Source organism: Durio zibethinus, chromosome 10, assembly GCF_047325235.1.
Source record: "Durio zibethinus cultivar Kanyao isolate XHJ-2024 chromosome 10, ASM4732523v1, whole genome shotgun sequence".
Lineage (NCBI taxonomy): Eukaryota > Viridiplantae > Streptophyta > Magnoliopsida > Malvales > Malvaceae > Durio > Durio zibethinus.
In genome coordinates, this window is record NC_143171.1 from 3,235,715 (window position 1) to 3,253,383 (window position 17,669).

Here is a 17,669-nt window from a genome sequence, read left to right on the forward strand (position 1 = left end):
TGGGGATTCAGGAAGCATCTTGCGCACTGAAACTTGTTCAAAATTCATATAATAACCAAGCCAATCAAAATCAGTATCTTGTCAAGAAATTTCTTTTTTTTTTTTTTTTTAACGATTGAGATATTTCATCCTTTCAAAACAAGGAAAAGTAGGAAAATCTCAAACAAGAAAAAAGTTCCAACTACTGTAAAATTGGAGCCAATAGAATTTATTTCATATATATTCTCGTATCAACCCTAGTGTCACAGACTAAGCTTTCTCTCAATGAAGCAATAAATTGTGCACCATTTGGATGGATGCTTTCACATAAGTTAACTAAGGATAGTTCGATATCTGAATAGATAACCAATAAGTTATAAGTTAATCTTAAAAATACACAACGATATATCGAGGCGTAATGGGAGCACACCAAGACAACCACCGGTGTTCCCGTAAGAAAAAAAAGTGTTTTATTAATATTGATAATAATACAATGAGTACAAAAGGAGCATCAAGTCTTCTCACCATTGTTGAGACTAGAGTGGGAGCCCTAGATGGTTGGTTTAATACGTATCTTAGCTAGTGAGGCAGCCTAACAACACGTCGATTACTCACTCCCTCTAAAAAGTTTAAGAGATTTTATAGCTATACTACAAAAAACTATTACAATGTTTAAAATAGGGACACTTTTTCCTAACATATGAGATCTAGCCTCCTCTTTGGCACCTCTACTCGATCATGGCCTTATAAATGGGTAGCTCATGACATCCTATGCCTGGTGATGACCCTATACAAGGTTGGCTCATGACATCTTCCCCAACATATTCTGTTGATGCCCTTATCAACTTGTTGGCCTGAAATTCTTTAATCTTTTACTTAAAAGCTCAGAGATCATGGTCTCTCTTCCAATTAGTTTCTTTTGATCCTAAACCCTCTCACTTCACTAAATATTCATGGATAATTTTTTGAGATACTCGGGATATCCTGTCAATTAAAATCTTTTTAACTTGATGTTCTGATGGTGGCTTTATGGTAATGGCAACCTTGGTTGATTCACTATGACTTATATCTGTGGAGTCTGCATGATAAGGCTTTAAGTTACTCACATAGAACACTGGATGCACTTTCATCCATTTTAGCGGGTCTATTTTGTAAAAGGCATTCCCCACCTTGAAAAAGATCTTTACTGGACTCTCATACTTATGCACCAACCTACGATTCTATTTTTTTAGGAACTTGGTTTGTTCGGGCACTAGTTTGATAAGAATAAGATCACTAACTTTGAATTGTTGTACCCTTTGACCTTTTTTTACCTATTTTTTCATGTGCTTTGATGCCTTTTCTAAGTATGCTTGTGCAATTTTTGCATTTTGTATCCATTCTTTGCTAAAGTTAAAGGCTTGTAAATTTTTCCTTTGATACGGCTCAAAGGATGTATGCCGTAATCTTGGTAGTAGTCCAATAATCATTTCAAATGGACTCTTGTTTGTGGAAGCACACTTGTTAAAATTAAAACAAAGCTGAGCTATATCCAACAATGAAGGCCAATTCTTCTGATTAGTTTGAATAAAGTGTTTTAACTACTCCTCCAACAACCCATTAAATTATTCGGTTTAACCATCGATACACGGATGATAACTTGAAGAAATGTTAAGCTGAGATCCTAAGATCTTGAAAAGTTCTCTCCAGAATGAACCAGTGAATCTTGAATCCCTATCACTAACAATGGTTTGAGAAAAGCCCAATACTTGATTACATGTTTAAATATTACCAAGGCCGTATCTTTCTCAACGCAATACTTTTGTGTGGGAATGAACATATCATATTGTGAGAAATGGTCAATCACTACCAGACCCAAGATCAACCTTAAGAAGGCCCGATATGAAGTCAAGAGAAATATTTTCCTAAGGTCTTGTGGGCACAGGTAATGGTTTAAGCATGCATGTCAATTTTTTTTTCAACTTTATCTTGTTGGCAAACGAGGTAAGTTTTCATATAGTCCATCACATCTTGCTGCATGTGAGGTTAATAATAGCCTTGTTTCAGTAAAGCTAAAATACATTGCCAACCAGGTTGATTCACTTACGGTGTGTCATAGCATTCCCTCATTAGCATCTATTTCAGACTTTTTACTTTCGGCATAAACAACAGAGGATCCTTTGTCAATAAAACCTCATTTTTCTACCAAAAGTACTCAAACTTTCTTTCTTCTACTAGCTTCAAGATGGCACTGGCCTATGGGTCATTCTTTAAATTATCTTCAATTAGCTTACAAATATTTTTCATGACTTTATTAACTGTCATCAGGGTGATTCTCCTAAGAATAGCTAACTTTACTCATCTACTCAATGCATCTGTTACTTGATTAGTTCTTCTAGCTGTGTGTTCAAAACAAAATTTAAATTCGACTTGAAACTTCTGTCATCTAGCTTGCTTAGTTGTAAGCCTTAGTCAGGTGAAAAAATGACCAACTGTCGCATTGTTTGTCTTTACTATGAATTGTGAACCCAACAAATAATATCATCATGTTCTTAAATAATAGATTACTAGTATGAGTTATTTCTCTTCAAACGTACATCTCCTTTTAGTTATGCACAAATTTTAACTTTTAGATGCTATCGGGTGCCCTTATTGTAGAAGCACTATCTTAATAGCGAAATCAGATGCATCTATTTGAACTTTAAAAAGCTTTTCAATGTCAGGGAAAACCAAGATAGGGTCCTTCATCATGACTTCTTTCAAGCCTTTAAAAGCCATTTGACATTCACTTATCCAACACTATTTATGCTTATTTTTCAATAGCTTCGTAAGGGTCGTGATTCTATGAGAATACCTTTTCATAAATCTCTTATAATAGTTGGTCAATCTAAAAAATAAACAGAGTTCACTAACATTCTTCAGTGTTGCATGTTCTTTAATAGCCTTAACTTTTTTTATATCCATTCGAATGTGGCTTTATTCAACAATGTGACCTAAAAAATGAATCTGTATTTAAACAAATACGTATTTCTCCTTTTTAATAAACAGTTGATGATTTTGTAGTCTTTGAAACACAAGACTTAATTGTTCTTAGTGCCATCCAGGTTGATTCACTTAAGGTGTATCATAGCATTCCCTCATTAGCATCTGTTTCAGACTTTCTACTTTTCACACAAACAACCGAGGACCCTTTGTCAATAAAACCTCATTTTTCTACCAAAAGTACTCAAACTTTCCTTCTTCTACTAGTTTCAAAATGGCATTGGCCTGTTTGTTATTCTTTAAATTATCTTCAATTAGCTTACAAATATTTGTCATGACTCTATTAGCTACCATCAGGGTGATTCTCCTAAGAACAGCTAACTTTACTCGTTTACTCAATGCATCTGTTACTTGATTATTTTTTCTAGCTATATGTTCAAAACAAAATTTAAATTCGACTAGAAACTCCTGTCATCTAGCTTGCTTAGTCATAAGCTTCGGTTGGGTGAGAAAATGACTAACTATCGCATTGTTTGTTTTAACTATGAATTGTAAACCTAACAAATAATGTCATCATGCTCTTAAATAATAGATTACTGCTATAAGTTCTTTTTTTTTTAAAACGTATATCTCCTTTCAATTGTGCATAACTTTTAACTTTTAAATGCTATCGAATGCCCTTATTATAGAAGCACTACCTTAATAGCGAAATCAGATGCATCTATTTGAACTTTAAAAAGCTTTTTCATGTCAAGGAAAGGCAAGATAAAGTCCTTCATCATGACTTCTTTCAAGCCTTTAAAAGCTATTTGACATTAATTTATCCAACACTATTTATGTTTATTTTTCAATAGCTTCACAAGGGTCGTGATTCTACGATAGTACCCTTCCATAAATCTCTTATAATAGTTGGTCAATCTAAAAAATAAATGAAGTTCACTAACATTCTTCAATGTTGCCTATTCTTTAATAGCCTTAACTTTTTTTATGTCCATTCGAATGTGGCTTTGTTTAACAATGTGACCTAAAAGCGAATCTGTGTTTAAACAAATACGCATTTTTCCCTTTTAACATACAACTGATGGTCTTGTGATCTTTAAAGTACAAGACATAATTGTTCTTAGTGCTTTTCTAAGGTAAAATTATAGACCACTATATCATCTAAATAGATGACTATAAACTTGTCAAGATAGTTATGAAACACCTGATTCTTCAAGGTACAAAACATGGCCAGGGCATTAGTCAATCTAAAAGGTAAAACAAGAAATTCAAATGCACCTACCACGTTACACAAATGGTTTTTGGCTCATCCCTTTCAGCAATTCTGATCTAATGATAGTCATATCTCAAGTCCAATTTAGAGAAGCACTTGGCCTGGCTTAGTTAATCAAACAAATCCATAATAAAAGAAATAAGATATTTATTTGTCACAGTAACTTTGTTCAAGGCCTTATAGTCTACATATAACTGTAAACTCCTATCATGCTTTTTTTAAAATAGCACGGGTGCCTCAAATAGTACTTTTGATAGTTTAATGAATCTGACTTATAAGAGCTCATCTAATTATTTTCTCATTCAGCTAGCTTTGGTAGAGCCATGCGATATGGGCCTTTAGTTGGCAGCTTAACTCCTGGGAGAAGCTCAATCTCATAGTTCACCAATTTTTGAAGAGTTAAGACCTTAGGCAATTACTCTAGTATTACATTCTCAAACTCTTTCAATATTTTTTGTAACCCATCGGGTACTAATTTCAACTCAATCTTATTTTTATAAAGCAGCATGGCCATATAGGAGGGCTCTCATCTCTTTGCCTCTTTCTTGAATTATAATGCTAAATCATTTTATTCTTGCTCTTAGGAAGGATCATGGTCGGCATAACACATGAGTGTTCCTCTAAGAACAATAGACAACTAGTAACAAGGATTGGGATTGCCTAAGCCAACATCATAAATTCTAATCCTATAATAACAGCAAAGCCATTCATAGGGAAAACCATAAAGTTTACATTTTCTTTCCATGGCCTAACTTGGTCATCACACTCTTGGAGCTTCCACTGATCACAAAGGTTGGCGAGTTAACTACTTTCATTTGCCTACAGTCTTTATTAACCTTGAAATCACACCTTTTTCCTTCATTTGATATGATAAAGGTATCAGTTGCACCCATATCTACCATAACCTTTATGGTTTTACCTTTAAGTACTAGGTCCACTTATATCATACGTCTCTTAGGTTCTTTGTTTATCATGTTTAGTTGGGTCTTAAGAGTACTAAAGAATCATATTGAGCCCATCTTTATTAGCTCTTTTTCAACTTCTTCGACTGTTTCAAGTGTCTTGGAAAACTTTTGAGAAAAGGCTCTTAAGGCATTAAGAGCATCTCTATGTAGGCATTTGACCATTTGATACGACCCCTGGCATAAGAAACAAGCTAGTAGTTGGTTCAGCTTGAAATTTGATGCATTATTTACCTTAAGTTGGGTATTATCTCAACCAATAGGCTTTCTATCTGATCCTCCACTGAAGGGTAGGCCTACTCTGATCATCTTTTTCTCATTCTTAAAGTTGAAGTTACTGCCACCTAATGAAAAGTTCTTTCATTTTAAGGGGCCTTTATTATAATCATTAAAACATTCGACAGTAACCATGGCCATGGCCGTAGTCACATCTTGCACCTTTTGTCTTTACAATTTCGTTCTAGCCTATGGTTTGAGGCCTTCAAGAAAATAAAACATCTTGTCTTTTTTATACATGTCTCTAATATCCAATATCAGGGTAGAAAAACCCATTGCAAACTCTCACACTTTTTTTGTTTGAACTAATTTTTGAAGCTTTCTTCAGGCCATATACTCCACATTCTCAAAAAAGAATTAATTTTTCAACGATTGCTTTAGATCTGCCCAAGTTTTAATAGAGCATTCATTATTTATAAATTTTGAACTTCACCACAGCTTGGCATCCCTAATAAGGTGCATTGAAGCCATTGCAATCTTATCTTCTTCTAATTCTATGTGCACAACTCAAAAGTATTATTTTATATCAAAGAGAAAGTTCTCAAGCTCTTTGGCATCTCTTGCCCCCTTATAATGTCTAGGCTCTAGTGCTTTGACCATTTTTCTTTTCTCCTTCAAGCTAAAAATTGATCTGGTCATAGCCATTTATAGCACACTCACTTTGGCACTGAGCTCCTCAAACTCTCTTTGGAAGACACTCAAGACATCTTTGGTTTTCTCACCCAAGCTATGTAGAGTATCTGATAACTTTCGTCAGGATGTCTTGATCTTTTTCAGTCGATCATGAATTACCACATGAGTTTTTAAGGCAGCTGCAAGTTCATCGATTCTCTATTAGTCATTAAATCCACCACTCATAACCATTTTATTAATTCTCTAGCACTTATCAACCGTGTTCTAATACCAGGTGTCTCGGGTTAAACTTTCTCTTAATGAAGTAATAGACTGTGTGACACTTGGATGGACGCTTTTATATAATTTAGCCAAGGATAATTCGATATCTAAATAGGTAACTAAAAAGCCATAAGTTAATCTAAAAAATATACAATGATATACCAAGGTATAATGGAAGCACACTAAGGCAACCCTCAACATTCCCATAAGAAAAAAAAATGTTTTATTAATAACGAGAATAATACAATAAATACAAAAAAAGCATCGAGTTTTTCTATCATTGTCAGGGCTAGAGGGGTAATCTTAAATAAGTAGTCTAGCACATACTTTAACAAATAAGATAACCCAATAATACGTCAATTGCTCACTCCTTATAAAGAGCTTAAGAGATTTTATAACTATATTCCCAAGAACCATTATAATGTTTGAAATTATGATATTTTTTCCTAGCATTTGAGATCTATCCTCTCCTTTGACACCTCTACCTAAATGGCTCATAATATCTTATACTCATTATAACCCTATACAAGATTGACTCATGACACTCACCTACGTTTTCCTTCGGCCATAAATCTATTTAGCCGGATTCAGCACTGCTACACTCATTCTGTTCGGAATTAGATTGAAAGTGGGCTCATGCTCATATTGAAATGGGCTCCCAACAGCCCAAAAACCGATATTGGGAAGACTCATTTCCCATCTCATCACTCTGTTATAGCCTCTAGCGACTTTATAGTTAATTCGTTCAACCAACTCTAAATGGGTTGGAGAACCCTAGACAACGCACGAGGCCACCCTTCATAAATGCATATTTCCCAATTTCACTCAAACTTCACTCTCCTCCTTTCACTCCAAAGATGGAGCTCTCTACGAGACTCACCCAACCCATTTCCAGTTCCCCTCCCATTAGATTCTTGACCCCAACTCCCTCTCTCCCTTCCCTTCTCCGCCGTCCTCCGCCGCTGTCTCGCTCTACCCCCCGCGGCCTCCGTTCTCGTACGATATCCAAGCTCTCTCTCTCTTATTCATTTTTTTTATCGCGTTTGATTTCTATTATATTCATGTTGTGCTTTTTGGGATTTTTTTAAATTATTCTTTTCTTTAATATTACTAGAAACTGGAAAGTAACACTTCATAATTAAATATATCTGCTTTTGCTTTGTAGGGGTTTTGTATTTTAATAAACCGTTGCCTAAAGCAACAACCTCTGAAGAAGCCTCCTCGACCGGTGCCAATCGATTTTTCGGGGAGGACATCGACGGCGTGACAACATTTGGGAAAGTTCCGGCGGTTGAGAAGAATGTATACAATGAAAAGCTGCCATCGGAAGAATCTAAGGAAGAGTCAGCTGCCGATGAGGGTTCGCTGAAGTTTGACTTTCTGGAGCAATTTAATATAAAGGTTTACCCTTTGCTTAAAGATGCATCATAGTGTTTATACTTGTGATGGAAAGGCTAATTTTTTATTAATGTGGAAAAAACAAAACTAAACAGAACAAAGGTTGGTCACTTTGGTTTCGCTGAGATGCACTTTTTAGAAACAGAAAATTCATTTTCTGTTTGATTATATATATATATATATATATATATATATAATTAAAAGGCGTAGCCTCTTTAACATATAAAATTTGTTGTTCAAAACGGGCCAGATCGAATAAGTAAGTTGTTGGAAGGAAATATTTATGAGTTTATCTATTATTTTAACTTGTCATTAGGAAGATGCTTTTATGGCATTAGAATGGATTAAGAAAAAGAAACATCATAGTTTCTACCTGTTTATTTATGTTACTAACTGAGAAATGAACTTTTGTTGGCCTTTTAATGTTCATTTCTGCTATCAAATTGGGTTGCAATGATGAGGTTTGGGAACAATTGAAAGGCATTTGTTGAATGCTTGATGAAACTTCGACCATTGTGTCGATCCTGAGCGGTTACCTGAGCAACATGATTTGCTAATACCCCTTCTTATCCTATGTTTTATCTGAGGTAAATTGTCAAGTTTTTGTACACTGAATCAGTTTGATGTTTCCATGCACTAAATTTTTGCTGGTCTTGTCAAATGTATTACCATCATAACCATTAAAATTTGGTCAAGGTTAAACTTTTTATGAGACAGTAACAACCATGTTTATGTGAATTTTCCTTTGCTTTTTCCCTTAGCAAGAAAGTCCAAACTCTCTCTATCTTTTTCATTGTCCCCCTAGCTTCTCTGTTTTCCTTTTGCTTTGCAAGGTTTATTGCTTGATGTTAACTGAATTTATAGTTGCACTGCTCTTTTCCCCTTATGTTCTTTTGTGTTTTCATCTTAGGTCTTTGAAGCTATTTCATACTAATATCACATAGCCACATTTTAGATGTTTCCTCTTTTTTTATCAGTACTTGTTACTTTTGTCCCAAAGCCTTGATACTAAGGTTAGAACCTCCCTTTTAATTCTTTGCCTTGTTTACATTTTGCTCATTATTGGTGTTAAATTACTTCTTCAATGAATTTGCAAATTGGTTGCTGTGATGATTAGTAAAATTTATGAAAATTTGATGAAGCATTGACTACCATGTCAATCTGTGCGGTTACCTGAACAACACAATTTGTTCAAATTCAAATTCTTCCCCTGGGCAAGTTTTTAGGTTTTTCATTTTAATTCCTATTTATCAAAATTTTACTTCTCTTTGGGTGCAAATCTGTTTCTGAATGATCACTAAAATTTGTTTAAAATCGCTGTGAATTCTTGGTGAGATGTTAACAACCATGTTGAAGTGGGTTTTTCTGTCTGTCGACCTTCTTTATTTTTGCAACTCTTACTGTAGAGTTCGTCTGTTGCTTGTCTCCCTCTCTGACGTTATTTCTATGATTGGTGTAAGAAGAGAATGATTTGAAAGTTGAAACACAGTGCTGCACACATACAATTTTCATTTGTACTTTGAGAGTTTATTTTTATAGTTTTGCTTCAGTTTTAGAAATTTTTTTGGTTGTCATGGTTTGAGATTCTGATGACTTGATAACTGAATGCTTTCAGCTTGACTCTGAAGATGCATATTCAGTAATAGCATATGGAAGTGGTGCCTTGGTTGCATTGTGGCTAACTTCAGCTGTTGTCGGTGCTATTGATTCAATTCCATTGGTGCGTTTAAATGTAAATTCTGAGTTTCCTTGGTCCATAAAATATTTATATTCATTTTGATTTATGATTTTTGTTGTAACATTCAGTTTCCTAAGATGATGGAAGTTGTGGGTCTTGGCTACACATTCTGGTTCAGCTCCCGTTATCTGTTATTCAAGGTAGCTGCTTGAGGGACTGAGATTCTAAATAAACCCTTTGTGACATAAAGTGAAATATTGATTCTTTTTACTTGCATTTGGCAGAAAAACAGGGAGGAGTTGGCCACTAAAATCGAAGAGCTTAAGCAGCAGATCTTTGGCTCGGACAATGAGTGATAGAATCGATTTGACACAGTGAGTTTTGTCTGTTACATAAAGGATGTAATGCAGAATTGGATATTTTCTCTAGTTAATATTTAGGCACGTAGTGTACAAATATGTCAATTACCAGACTAGTCAAAGCATCAAGATAAAAGATTTATTGGTTTCTTCTTTTTCTATGCACCCTGCAATTATGCATTTACTTTGTTCAATGGTTTCCAATCATCTTGTATAAATCTGTTGGTGTATAGATAAGAGCCAAGCTTTATGGAGAAATCAGGAAACGCCATAGATTGTAATAGATCAAGCACGAGTTTGTATGATGAATGCGTTTCAACTTTTAGTTAAAGTTTCTAGTGTGTCATGAGACCCTTGATCATGATGGTGGCTAAGCCTGTTAACAGGTATGATTTGGCCGATTCTTTGAAGAATTAAAGGGTGTCTGGTTTTATTTTTTAAGGGGGAGGGGGGAGGAATTACATTTAGGTGTATTGATGGTAAAGAAATCAACGATCGGTGTTTCTTTTGGTGGGGGGTCACCGCACAATTAATAATATGCCTAAAAAATGGCCCAAAAAATGTAACATTCCTAAACCAACCCTAACCTGAAAGTCAGAAATCAAGCTAGAGGTGGCCCAACTCTTAAAATCAGGCCCACTTATCAGTCTCTTGCCCTTTTTATTTTTTTTTTAATTGGAAAGGGACATATATCTCTTTGAATGGGACACAAATTTCAAACAAAACCAAACTAAGACCATATGTCCCACAAAATCAACTGCCTCCACTAATATATGATTATCAATTGACAAAAAATAATTAACAATCCTAACCAAGGGAAGGGGACCAAATACATTGTAAAACAAAGAAATGATGGTGCTTGAAAGTTTTATTGGGTCCAAAAAGTTGTCAGCCAATGATTTTAGATGCGCAAATGGTGCCATCGTTGTCCTAAATATACTCGATGACTGATGAGCAAAGCGAGTAGTTGGTGCGCCACGATCATTGTCCCCCCCAATCTATAGGCGTATTTGGACAGGTTCATATGCCGACCAAAGCTTAGGACTAAGGAAACTGTAGGAAGAACCCCAGCTCAACCTGACTGACTCTGTCCAAAAACCAAGAACCTTCTTAGCTCTTGCCTCTTTTCCTTTTGGTGTCGTATTGGATAAGATTTTTTCTGACTAATGCTATGCAATAATTCAGTGATCACACATTCAATAACTAAGGAATTTGAGAGACCGTTTGACATTTGGCATTTTTTTTTTCTATTTGATGGTGAAAATAGCATCCAAACCAAAGTAAATTTTAGGTATTTTCAATGAAAATCGTCTAAAGATTTTTTATCTAGATTCAAGTTATCAAGACAAGATATCAAATGGAAACTGAAGATAACACTTCCACTTATTAAATTGACAAAATAATTAAACCTACAATTATTCGCCGCGTGAAATTTTTGTATATTCCAAAAATTTTGACCTTTTTAATATATTTTAAATGGTACGTGTTATTTTATTATTTTTGTTTGTAAAATATAAAAATTTTACTGTTAATTTTTTTAAGTTTTAATGTAAACAAATGAAGATTCAGTTCTAAAGTCTCATTCACTTGATAATCATGCTTGCTAATTAGTGACAGAAAAGGGGAGGGAAAACTTCGTTGCTTTTTTCAAAAGCTCAAATCAGGAAAATGAAAAATGTCCACTCACTAGCAAAGACAAAAGACTTTCAACCCCATATATTATAGGAATCAATAGCGTAAATGAATCTGCATATCTCACCAATGCCTTTTAGTGACAAAAAATTTGTTTTTTTTTAAATAAAATTTCGGATTTAAATTAAATAGATTTATGAGAATTTATCTTTTTTACAAAATTTGATCCGATTTAATTTTGAATTAATTGAGATTCAAAATGATTATTAGATATTAAAAAAACTCAGATAAAAAAAAATCTGCATATCTCGCTTAATCAATTGCTAAATAAACCAAAACTGAAAAGGGGAATCTGTCAATCAGCGACGCCGGGTCTTACAATTTTGGACAATGGCCGAAAGGCTTTTTAACTTCTTTTCTTGCAATGACCTCTCTACTAGTCTTAAATGCAACCCATCAGATGTACATGGAAGATTCAAGTCGACATCAATTGATTAAAGATCTTTATGTTTGTTTGCTAAAAGCGAATAGTTCCCTTCGGTCACGCTCTCTGCCGCGTAGTGATTAAATGAGTTGGACACTAGCCACTTCGCCAGTAGCAATCACCGTTGTTAATTTCCGAAAAAAACGTCCTCCATATGGTAAGCAAAAGTAGCTGCCTTTTAAACCTTATTTTCTTGCCTTCTATTCTTCATTTCTTGCCTTCTATTCTTCATAATTTCAACCACCATTGAATCCCAGGTCAAGAATTTCATGTACATAATTGGGAATATTTGAGCCCAATTACAAATAAAAATACAGTAACCGCACAGAAAAGTGCAGTGAAACCCTCTCATCGGGCTCTCAGATCAACATTTAGAAAATAGAAAACCAGAAACAAAAGCCAAGCACAAAACACCAAACGAAAAAACAATTAAGTTAGCTGCAAATTTAGTAAGAGCAAATATTATTTGTTGATATCGCTATTAAAATAAGAATCTAGACATAATATATTCTCTTATAATCAGAAGCAAAGACAAACTCTGCCTCCAGATTCGATGGATAACTTTATTTTCCCTTCTCATAACAACTACGTAACTTAGAACATAGAATTCCTAAGATTGGTTTTCATCATCATCTTTTTCGTCGCTAATACTTCAAAAGTCCTTTAGCAACTTCCTAACCTGTTCCAACGTAACAAAAAGCACAACCGTGAAGGGTCCCTGTCTCGAGATCGTCGGTATAAACCCTTTATACAACGCCATGGGCCCTTCCGCCTTCACCGTCTTGATAGCACAATCCAAAGCACCAGCATATGGCGGCTTTTGCCCTGGCTCTACCTTCATGTTCATAACCCTTGTCTTGATCACATCAACAGGATTCGACGCCACCGCCGCAACAAACCCCGCCGAAAAGCTTGCTGCCACGTGTGTCCCAAGCCCATCTTTCATCAACCCGTTTTCCAAAATCATTTCTTTGATCTGATCGTACGAAGCCAGCTGCGAAGCCGTCACCAACATGGCACGGTTCACCGTAAGCGATGAGCCGCGCCACAAGGAGGTAACGCCTTCTTGTTTCGTCATGCGAGTGATAGCGTCGACAACGCTGGTGTAATTACGGCGTTGAGATAACGGGAGGCGTCCGTCAGCTTGCATGCGAACCATCGCCACGTCGGCTGGGTTCCCGACAGCTGCGCCGATCCCCCCGGCGATTAATCCAGCGGCGATTTTGCGCGAGAGAGGCATGGTTTTCGTATCCTTGTCGGTCCATTTCTGTTTCAGAATGTCGTAGAGTCCCATACGGGTAGTGGAATAGAGGGTCTGACGGAGGACAGTGGCAGAGACGCCAGAGAAAAGAGCGGCCACGCCTTCGGTTTGGAAGATCCGGATTCCGGTGGCTACTGGTCCAACACGCGCTGCAGCGGGTGGTGGCGGAGGTGGCATGTGGATAGCAGATGTGGTGGTTGTGGTGGTTGTGTGAAAGGCTAAAGCAGGTCGGAGGGTTTGAACAGCCGGATTCGGGACATGGGTTTCACCCTGGAGTTGCATTCGGACTTTGATTAAATCAAGTGGGTGGGTAGAACATCCAGCCACAATTGATGCTATGCCTCCTTCAACAAAACCTTTAACTCCCATTTTAATTCTCCAAAAAAAAAAATCTAAACCTTTTGATGTTTAAGAACTTGATTCTTTAACAAATTCTGCTTGAAAAATCAACAAGCCAATAACCTTAGTTAAAAGCCAAAAGAATGAAGCAAAAAGAAAAAAAAAAAAAAAAGGAATTATGATCCAAAAATGAAGAGAAACAAAAATAAACTATTGAGACCAGTTGGAATTTGGGTTCATCTCACTGGAAACCAGGAGATGGGAATGAAGACCAAAAGCTATTGAAGAATAGTGAGGAACGCTAGGCCTCTGAGACATATGCTGGGAGAAAAAACCTTTAATAAAATAGTTAAGCAAATGAATGGATGGTTTATTTGGGAGCTGGGGATGAGTATTTATAGCTGCACGGAGGGTGATCGCGTCAGGGTTCAGCGAAGGCTGGTGGCAAACGGCAGTTACGCGCGATAATTGGAATGGGAACATTAAAAAATTGCGTTCGGCTAGACTCTTCTTTGGGCTGTATCTACGTTTACGCGTTTCTGCCTGTGGTGGGGTCCTCGTTTGGGTGGCTTCAATTCTTCGCTTCTCAATTCGTCAAATTATGTAACGTTTAAGGCTCGAGCCTGCCACGAGTCTATCAGTTGCAGAGCGAGTCCAAAGACAATTTGATAAAACTTAATTAAATTCAAGTGTAAGACCTTTTTATATTCATGAAAAAAAAAAAATTTGCCCGACTTCGCAATTTTCATTTTTTTGTTTTGGTTGGGTAATGACTCAATGGAGACTCTAGTTTCTATGATTTGACGGTTTTGCCCCACTTTCTGTACATGCGACCTTTTAGCTCTTTCATTTCATATTTCTTTCTTGCTAATTTCAAATGATTTCATGTGCAGATACGTAATGCTAGTGCATGGTCATGACCATTTAAGAAAAAAACAATTAAAGCATCATAATTTTGTTATTGTGAAAGAAAAATAACTGTTGATATATTTGGTTATTTACAATAAAATTATATCTTCTTATTAAATATGATAATTAACAATTAATATGTTGATTTCTAGTATATTGCAGTAAATTTATAAAAAAACCTTAGTAGAAGAACCCTCTACTACTCTTCATATAATGTATAATTTGTTTCATTTATTTGGATTGCACCATATTCGAAAAGTTCTTCTAATTTTGAATTGGAGAAGAAAGGGTTTAGTGGACTACTGAATTTTAGGATTGTCAATTATTTTAATTTTTTGTCATCTCAAATTGTTTGGATGGTATAGGTTTGTCAAAGTTTAAGAATAAAATTTTGATTTCAATGTGTTTAATATTAAAATTAATTTTTTATAATTGTTAATATTAAAAATTAAAAAATAATTTTAAAATATATAAAATAAGAGTTTTAAATATTAAAAAAAATTATAATTTTGAGATATCTAAAAAAACAAAAAAGGGACATAGAGAGTACAAAATTAAAAAATAAATAATTGTAATTATGACAATACTTGTCTTTAATAGAACAATTTATTATCATATTTAATTTTATTTTTTATATTTATATTTAAATATATATTTTTATAATTAATTTTAATCTCATCATTATAATAATTAATCTATCTTCTATAACACATTATTTCATAGTCATCATTAATTTTAATCTTGTCAAATCAATTTTATAGTACATATCCTTAGTTAATTGATTATTTAGCAACAACCAAAGAATTACGTATGGAAACTTGCAAGCTCTAATGTCAAAAAAATGTGGCCGAAAAAATGTCAAATAAAATTAATTGGGCTTAAAAATTAGTACTTCTTGATTCACAGATTAGCTAAAACATTTATTGCATTTTTTTTTTCTTTGAAAGGCACACATTGATTGCCTTTCAGTTGGGCTTAATTACCAACTTGTACCGAGTCATTTCCCACTTAACTCGGAAAGTTCGTTTTGGGGCTTTTCTGGTCCTATAAACGACATCCACGTGTACGTATGTAATGAGACGTTGAAGGGCGGGCTTGACTGGCCTGGTCACGTGGTCAGCGTAGGTGGGATGTGGGGCAGGCTTTTGAGTTTTAAGCCGCTGACGGCTGACTCGTGGCCGTTCAGGTGGCTCTGTAAGTGGACAAAAATTTTACGTCGCCTGAGAGATTCGAACTCTCGCGGGAAAATCCCATGTACTTAGCAGGCACACGCCTTAACCACTCGGCCAAAGCGACGATCACCTATAGCTTTAAAATTAAAAATTTAAATTAACCTTTTTCTAACCAACAATAATTCAGGAGAATTTGAGAAAATTAAAAGAAAAAAGTGGTATATGATCAGATAATGAGAAAGTACATATTCTTCATCATTTTTGTAATGCATCTTGCCGAATACAAATTTTATTCGATTCTTTCCATTTGTAAATTTTTTTATTAATTTATTTGCATAATTGCACGTATTTTCCTTTGTAAATCTTACAAAAGTTGTGCTTTTCTTGTCTTTGATTAAAGCATCTTGCCTGTCCCAATATACAATACTATAATTGCATGTTGAAAGTAAAGAAAAGTAAAGAAATCCATTTTGCTTGGTCTCCAGTCTCTTGTTCTAGAAATCCCGACCGAAATTACAAAAAGGCCATTCGTTTTGCCAGCCATTAGTCTGCCAGCATATCCAAAACTAGGCATTTTGATTGTGGAATAAATTTTTTTTTTGTTTGGCTGATGAGACGTATGCTTGCCGATGCATTTTCAAGCTGATAATCCTCTGCCTTGAGTCGACAAAGGAAAAAATGAACATTCTCAATGAGTGGAGTACAATTGCAGAGGCTTAAGAATGAAATTCTTTCCTTCAAAAGGTAGTGGTGCGATTTTGTAGTCGCTCCTCGGCCAAGGAACATTAGCCAAGATGGTTGGAGCCTTGGAGGTAGTGGTGGTTATTTATCTTGGATTGGCCCATTTTAGGAGGTAGTTAATACCACTGAAAAAGAGCTAGACAGGAGGAGTGGTCCACGATAAAGTACCAATTCTATTTTTTTAAATATATTTATTCGATTTAAGAGAATATTAAAAACATAATTTTTTTAACTTAACTTTTAAATGTTAATATTGTCAATATGCCAACTAATTCAAATCTAGTAGACAGTAATTATCTCCACTTAAAATTACATAATTAGCATCTTTAGTATTATAAATAAGAGTATAATTGATTGAATTTGAATCAATATAATATTAAAATTAAATTCAAATTTTTAAAATTTAGTTTGAATTCGATTAAATTTTATTTTTTAATTCAAATTCAATTTAAAATGAATTATTCGAATTCATTCAACTAAATTCGATTAATATATAAAAATAAATTTAATTTTTATATTTGATAAAAATTTGATTATTTATACTCAAATTCGATATATTTTATTAATTAAAATAATTAAAATATATTAAAATATAAAAATTTAATTAAACTTATAAATTGCTTAAATCAAATATAAAAATACTCAAAATTGATTCAATAAATAAATTAAAATATTTAATTTTAATTTTAATTTAATAATAATCTAATTAAATTTAAATTTTATTTAAATAAAATCTAAATAAATTATAAATATTAATATATTTTTCCACTGCCATCTAACAGCCATCCACCACCACCACCACCACCACCACCACCACCACCAAATCTGTTTTGTTTGAATTATCAATTATTGGTTTTTTTTTCTTTATTTAATTTATGTGACTCAGTGCATTGCATTTTGCACCGTCGGCTGGGAAGTGCACACGATATAAGGGAATCTGTGCACAGGCAGCTCACTATCATTACATTTGCCAAATGGGTCTTCCATTTATGTCATAAACAGCAATAACAAAAGTTGTCTAATACAGTAAAATAGAGTATGGGACTGGGACTGTGGCTGGAGATTGGCCCTACTCGCATAAACACTGTCCTTTTCGCCAGAGGAACAATGGGGACTCTGATGAAGCGAGTGTCAGAACTCAGAATGGACAATTGGCCCTACTCACTTAAAATTAAAATCACGCAAGTTTGTTTGGAAAGGATATTTTATTACTTTCTTATTAAACGCTTTTTTTTTTTTACATTTTCATTTTATAAATGAAATAAATAAAATAAGTAGTTAAAATAGTATTATTTTATTTTTTATAAATATGATATAAATAAATTTATTTGAATTAATTTAAAAAATAAAT

At 34.4% G+C, this 17,669-nt stretch overlaps 2 protein-coding genes and 3 non-coding genes across 6 annotated transcripts; 3 read left to right on the forward strand and 2 right to left on the reverse strand.

Moving 5' to 3' along the window:
* The first annotated feature begins 7,084 nt into the window (after positions 1-7,084).
* On the forward strand, positions 7,085-9,939 carry LOC111291736 (protein CURVATURE THYLAKOID 1D, chloroplastic-like). 2 transcript variants are annotated; one of them, XM_022883677.2, is made up of 5 exons: positions 7,085-7,341; positions 7,511-7,746; positions 9,359-9,475; positions 9,550-9,621; positions 9,706-9,939. In XM_022883677.2, exons 1-5 carry the CDS (start codon positions 7,203-7,205, stop codon positions 9,775-9,777), a joined length of 636 nt encoding a protein of 211 aa, XP_022739412.2. In that variant the 5' UTR covers positions 7,085-7,202; the 3' UTR covers positions 9,778-9,939. The 2 variants fall into 2 exon arrangements, with proteins under 2 accessions (XP_022739412.2, XP_022739413.2); XM_022883678.2 differs by having other exon boundaries at positions 7,088-7,341; positions 9,359-9,463.
* Positions 8,192-8,287, forward strand: LOC149516354 (small nucleolar RNA snoR128). Its single transcript, XR_016346049.1, has one exon. It is a non-coding gene; the product is annotated as a small nucleolar RNA snoR128 (small nucleolar RNA).
* On the forward strand, positions 8,845-8,924 carry LOC149516355 (small nucleolar RNA snoR128). Its single transcript, XR_016346050.1, has one exon. It is a non-coding gene; the product is annotated as a small nucleolar RNA snoR128 (small nucleolar RNA).
* Positions 9,940-12,341: 2,402 nt separating the features above from the next.
* On the reverse strand, positions 12,342-14,035 carry UCP5 (uncoupling protein 5). The gene has a single exon (XM_022883679.2). The coding sequence runs from the start codon at positions 13,524-13,526 to the stop codon at positions 12,549-12,551; it is 978 nt and encodes a 325-aa protein (XP_022739414.2). The 5' UTR covers positions 13,527-14,035; the 3' UTR covers positions 12,342-12,548.
* A 1,584-nt stretch (positions 14,036-15,619) lies between these two features.
* On the reverse strand, positions 15,620-15,701 carry TRNAS-GCU (transfer RNA serine (anticodon GCU)). The gene has a single exon. It is a non-coding gene; the product is annotated as a tRNA-Ser (tRNA).
* Positions 15,702-17,669: the final 1,968 nt, after the last annotated feature.

Coding starts and splice junctions, on each gene's coding strand:
- LOC111291736 (XM_022883677.2), top strand. CDS start 7,203: ATGGAGCTCTCTACGAGACTCACCCAACCCATTTCCAGTTCCCCTCCC. Junction 7,747..9,358: donor TGGAGCAATTTAATATAAAG/GTTTACCCTTTG, acceptor GAATGCTTTCAG/CTTGACTCTGAAGATGCATA. Junction 9,622..9,705: donor CCCGTTATCTGTTATTCAAG/GTAGCTGCTTGA, acceptor TGCATTTGGCAG/AAAAACAGGGAGGAGTTGGC.
- UCP5 (XM_022883679.2), bottom strand. CDS start 13,526: ATGGGAGTTAAAGGTTTTGTTGAAGGAGGCATAGCATCAATTGTGGCT.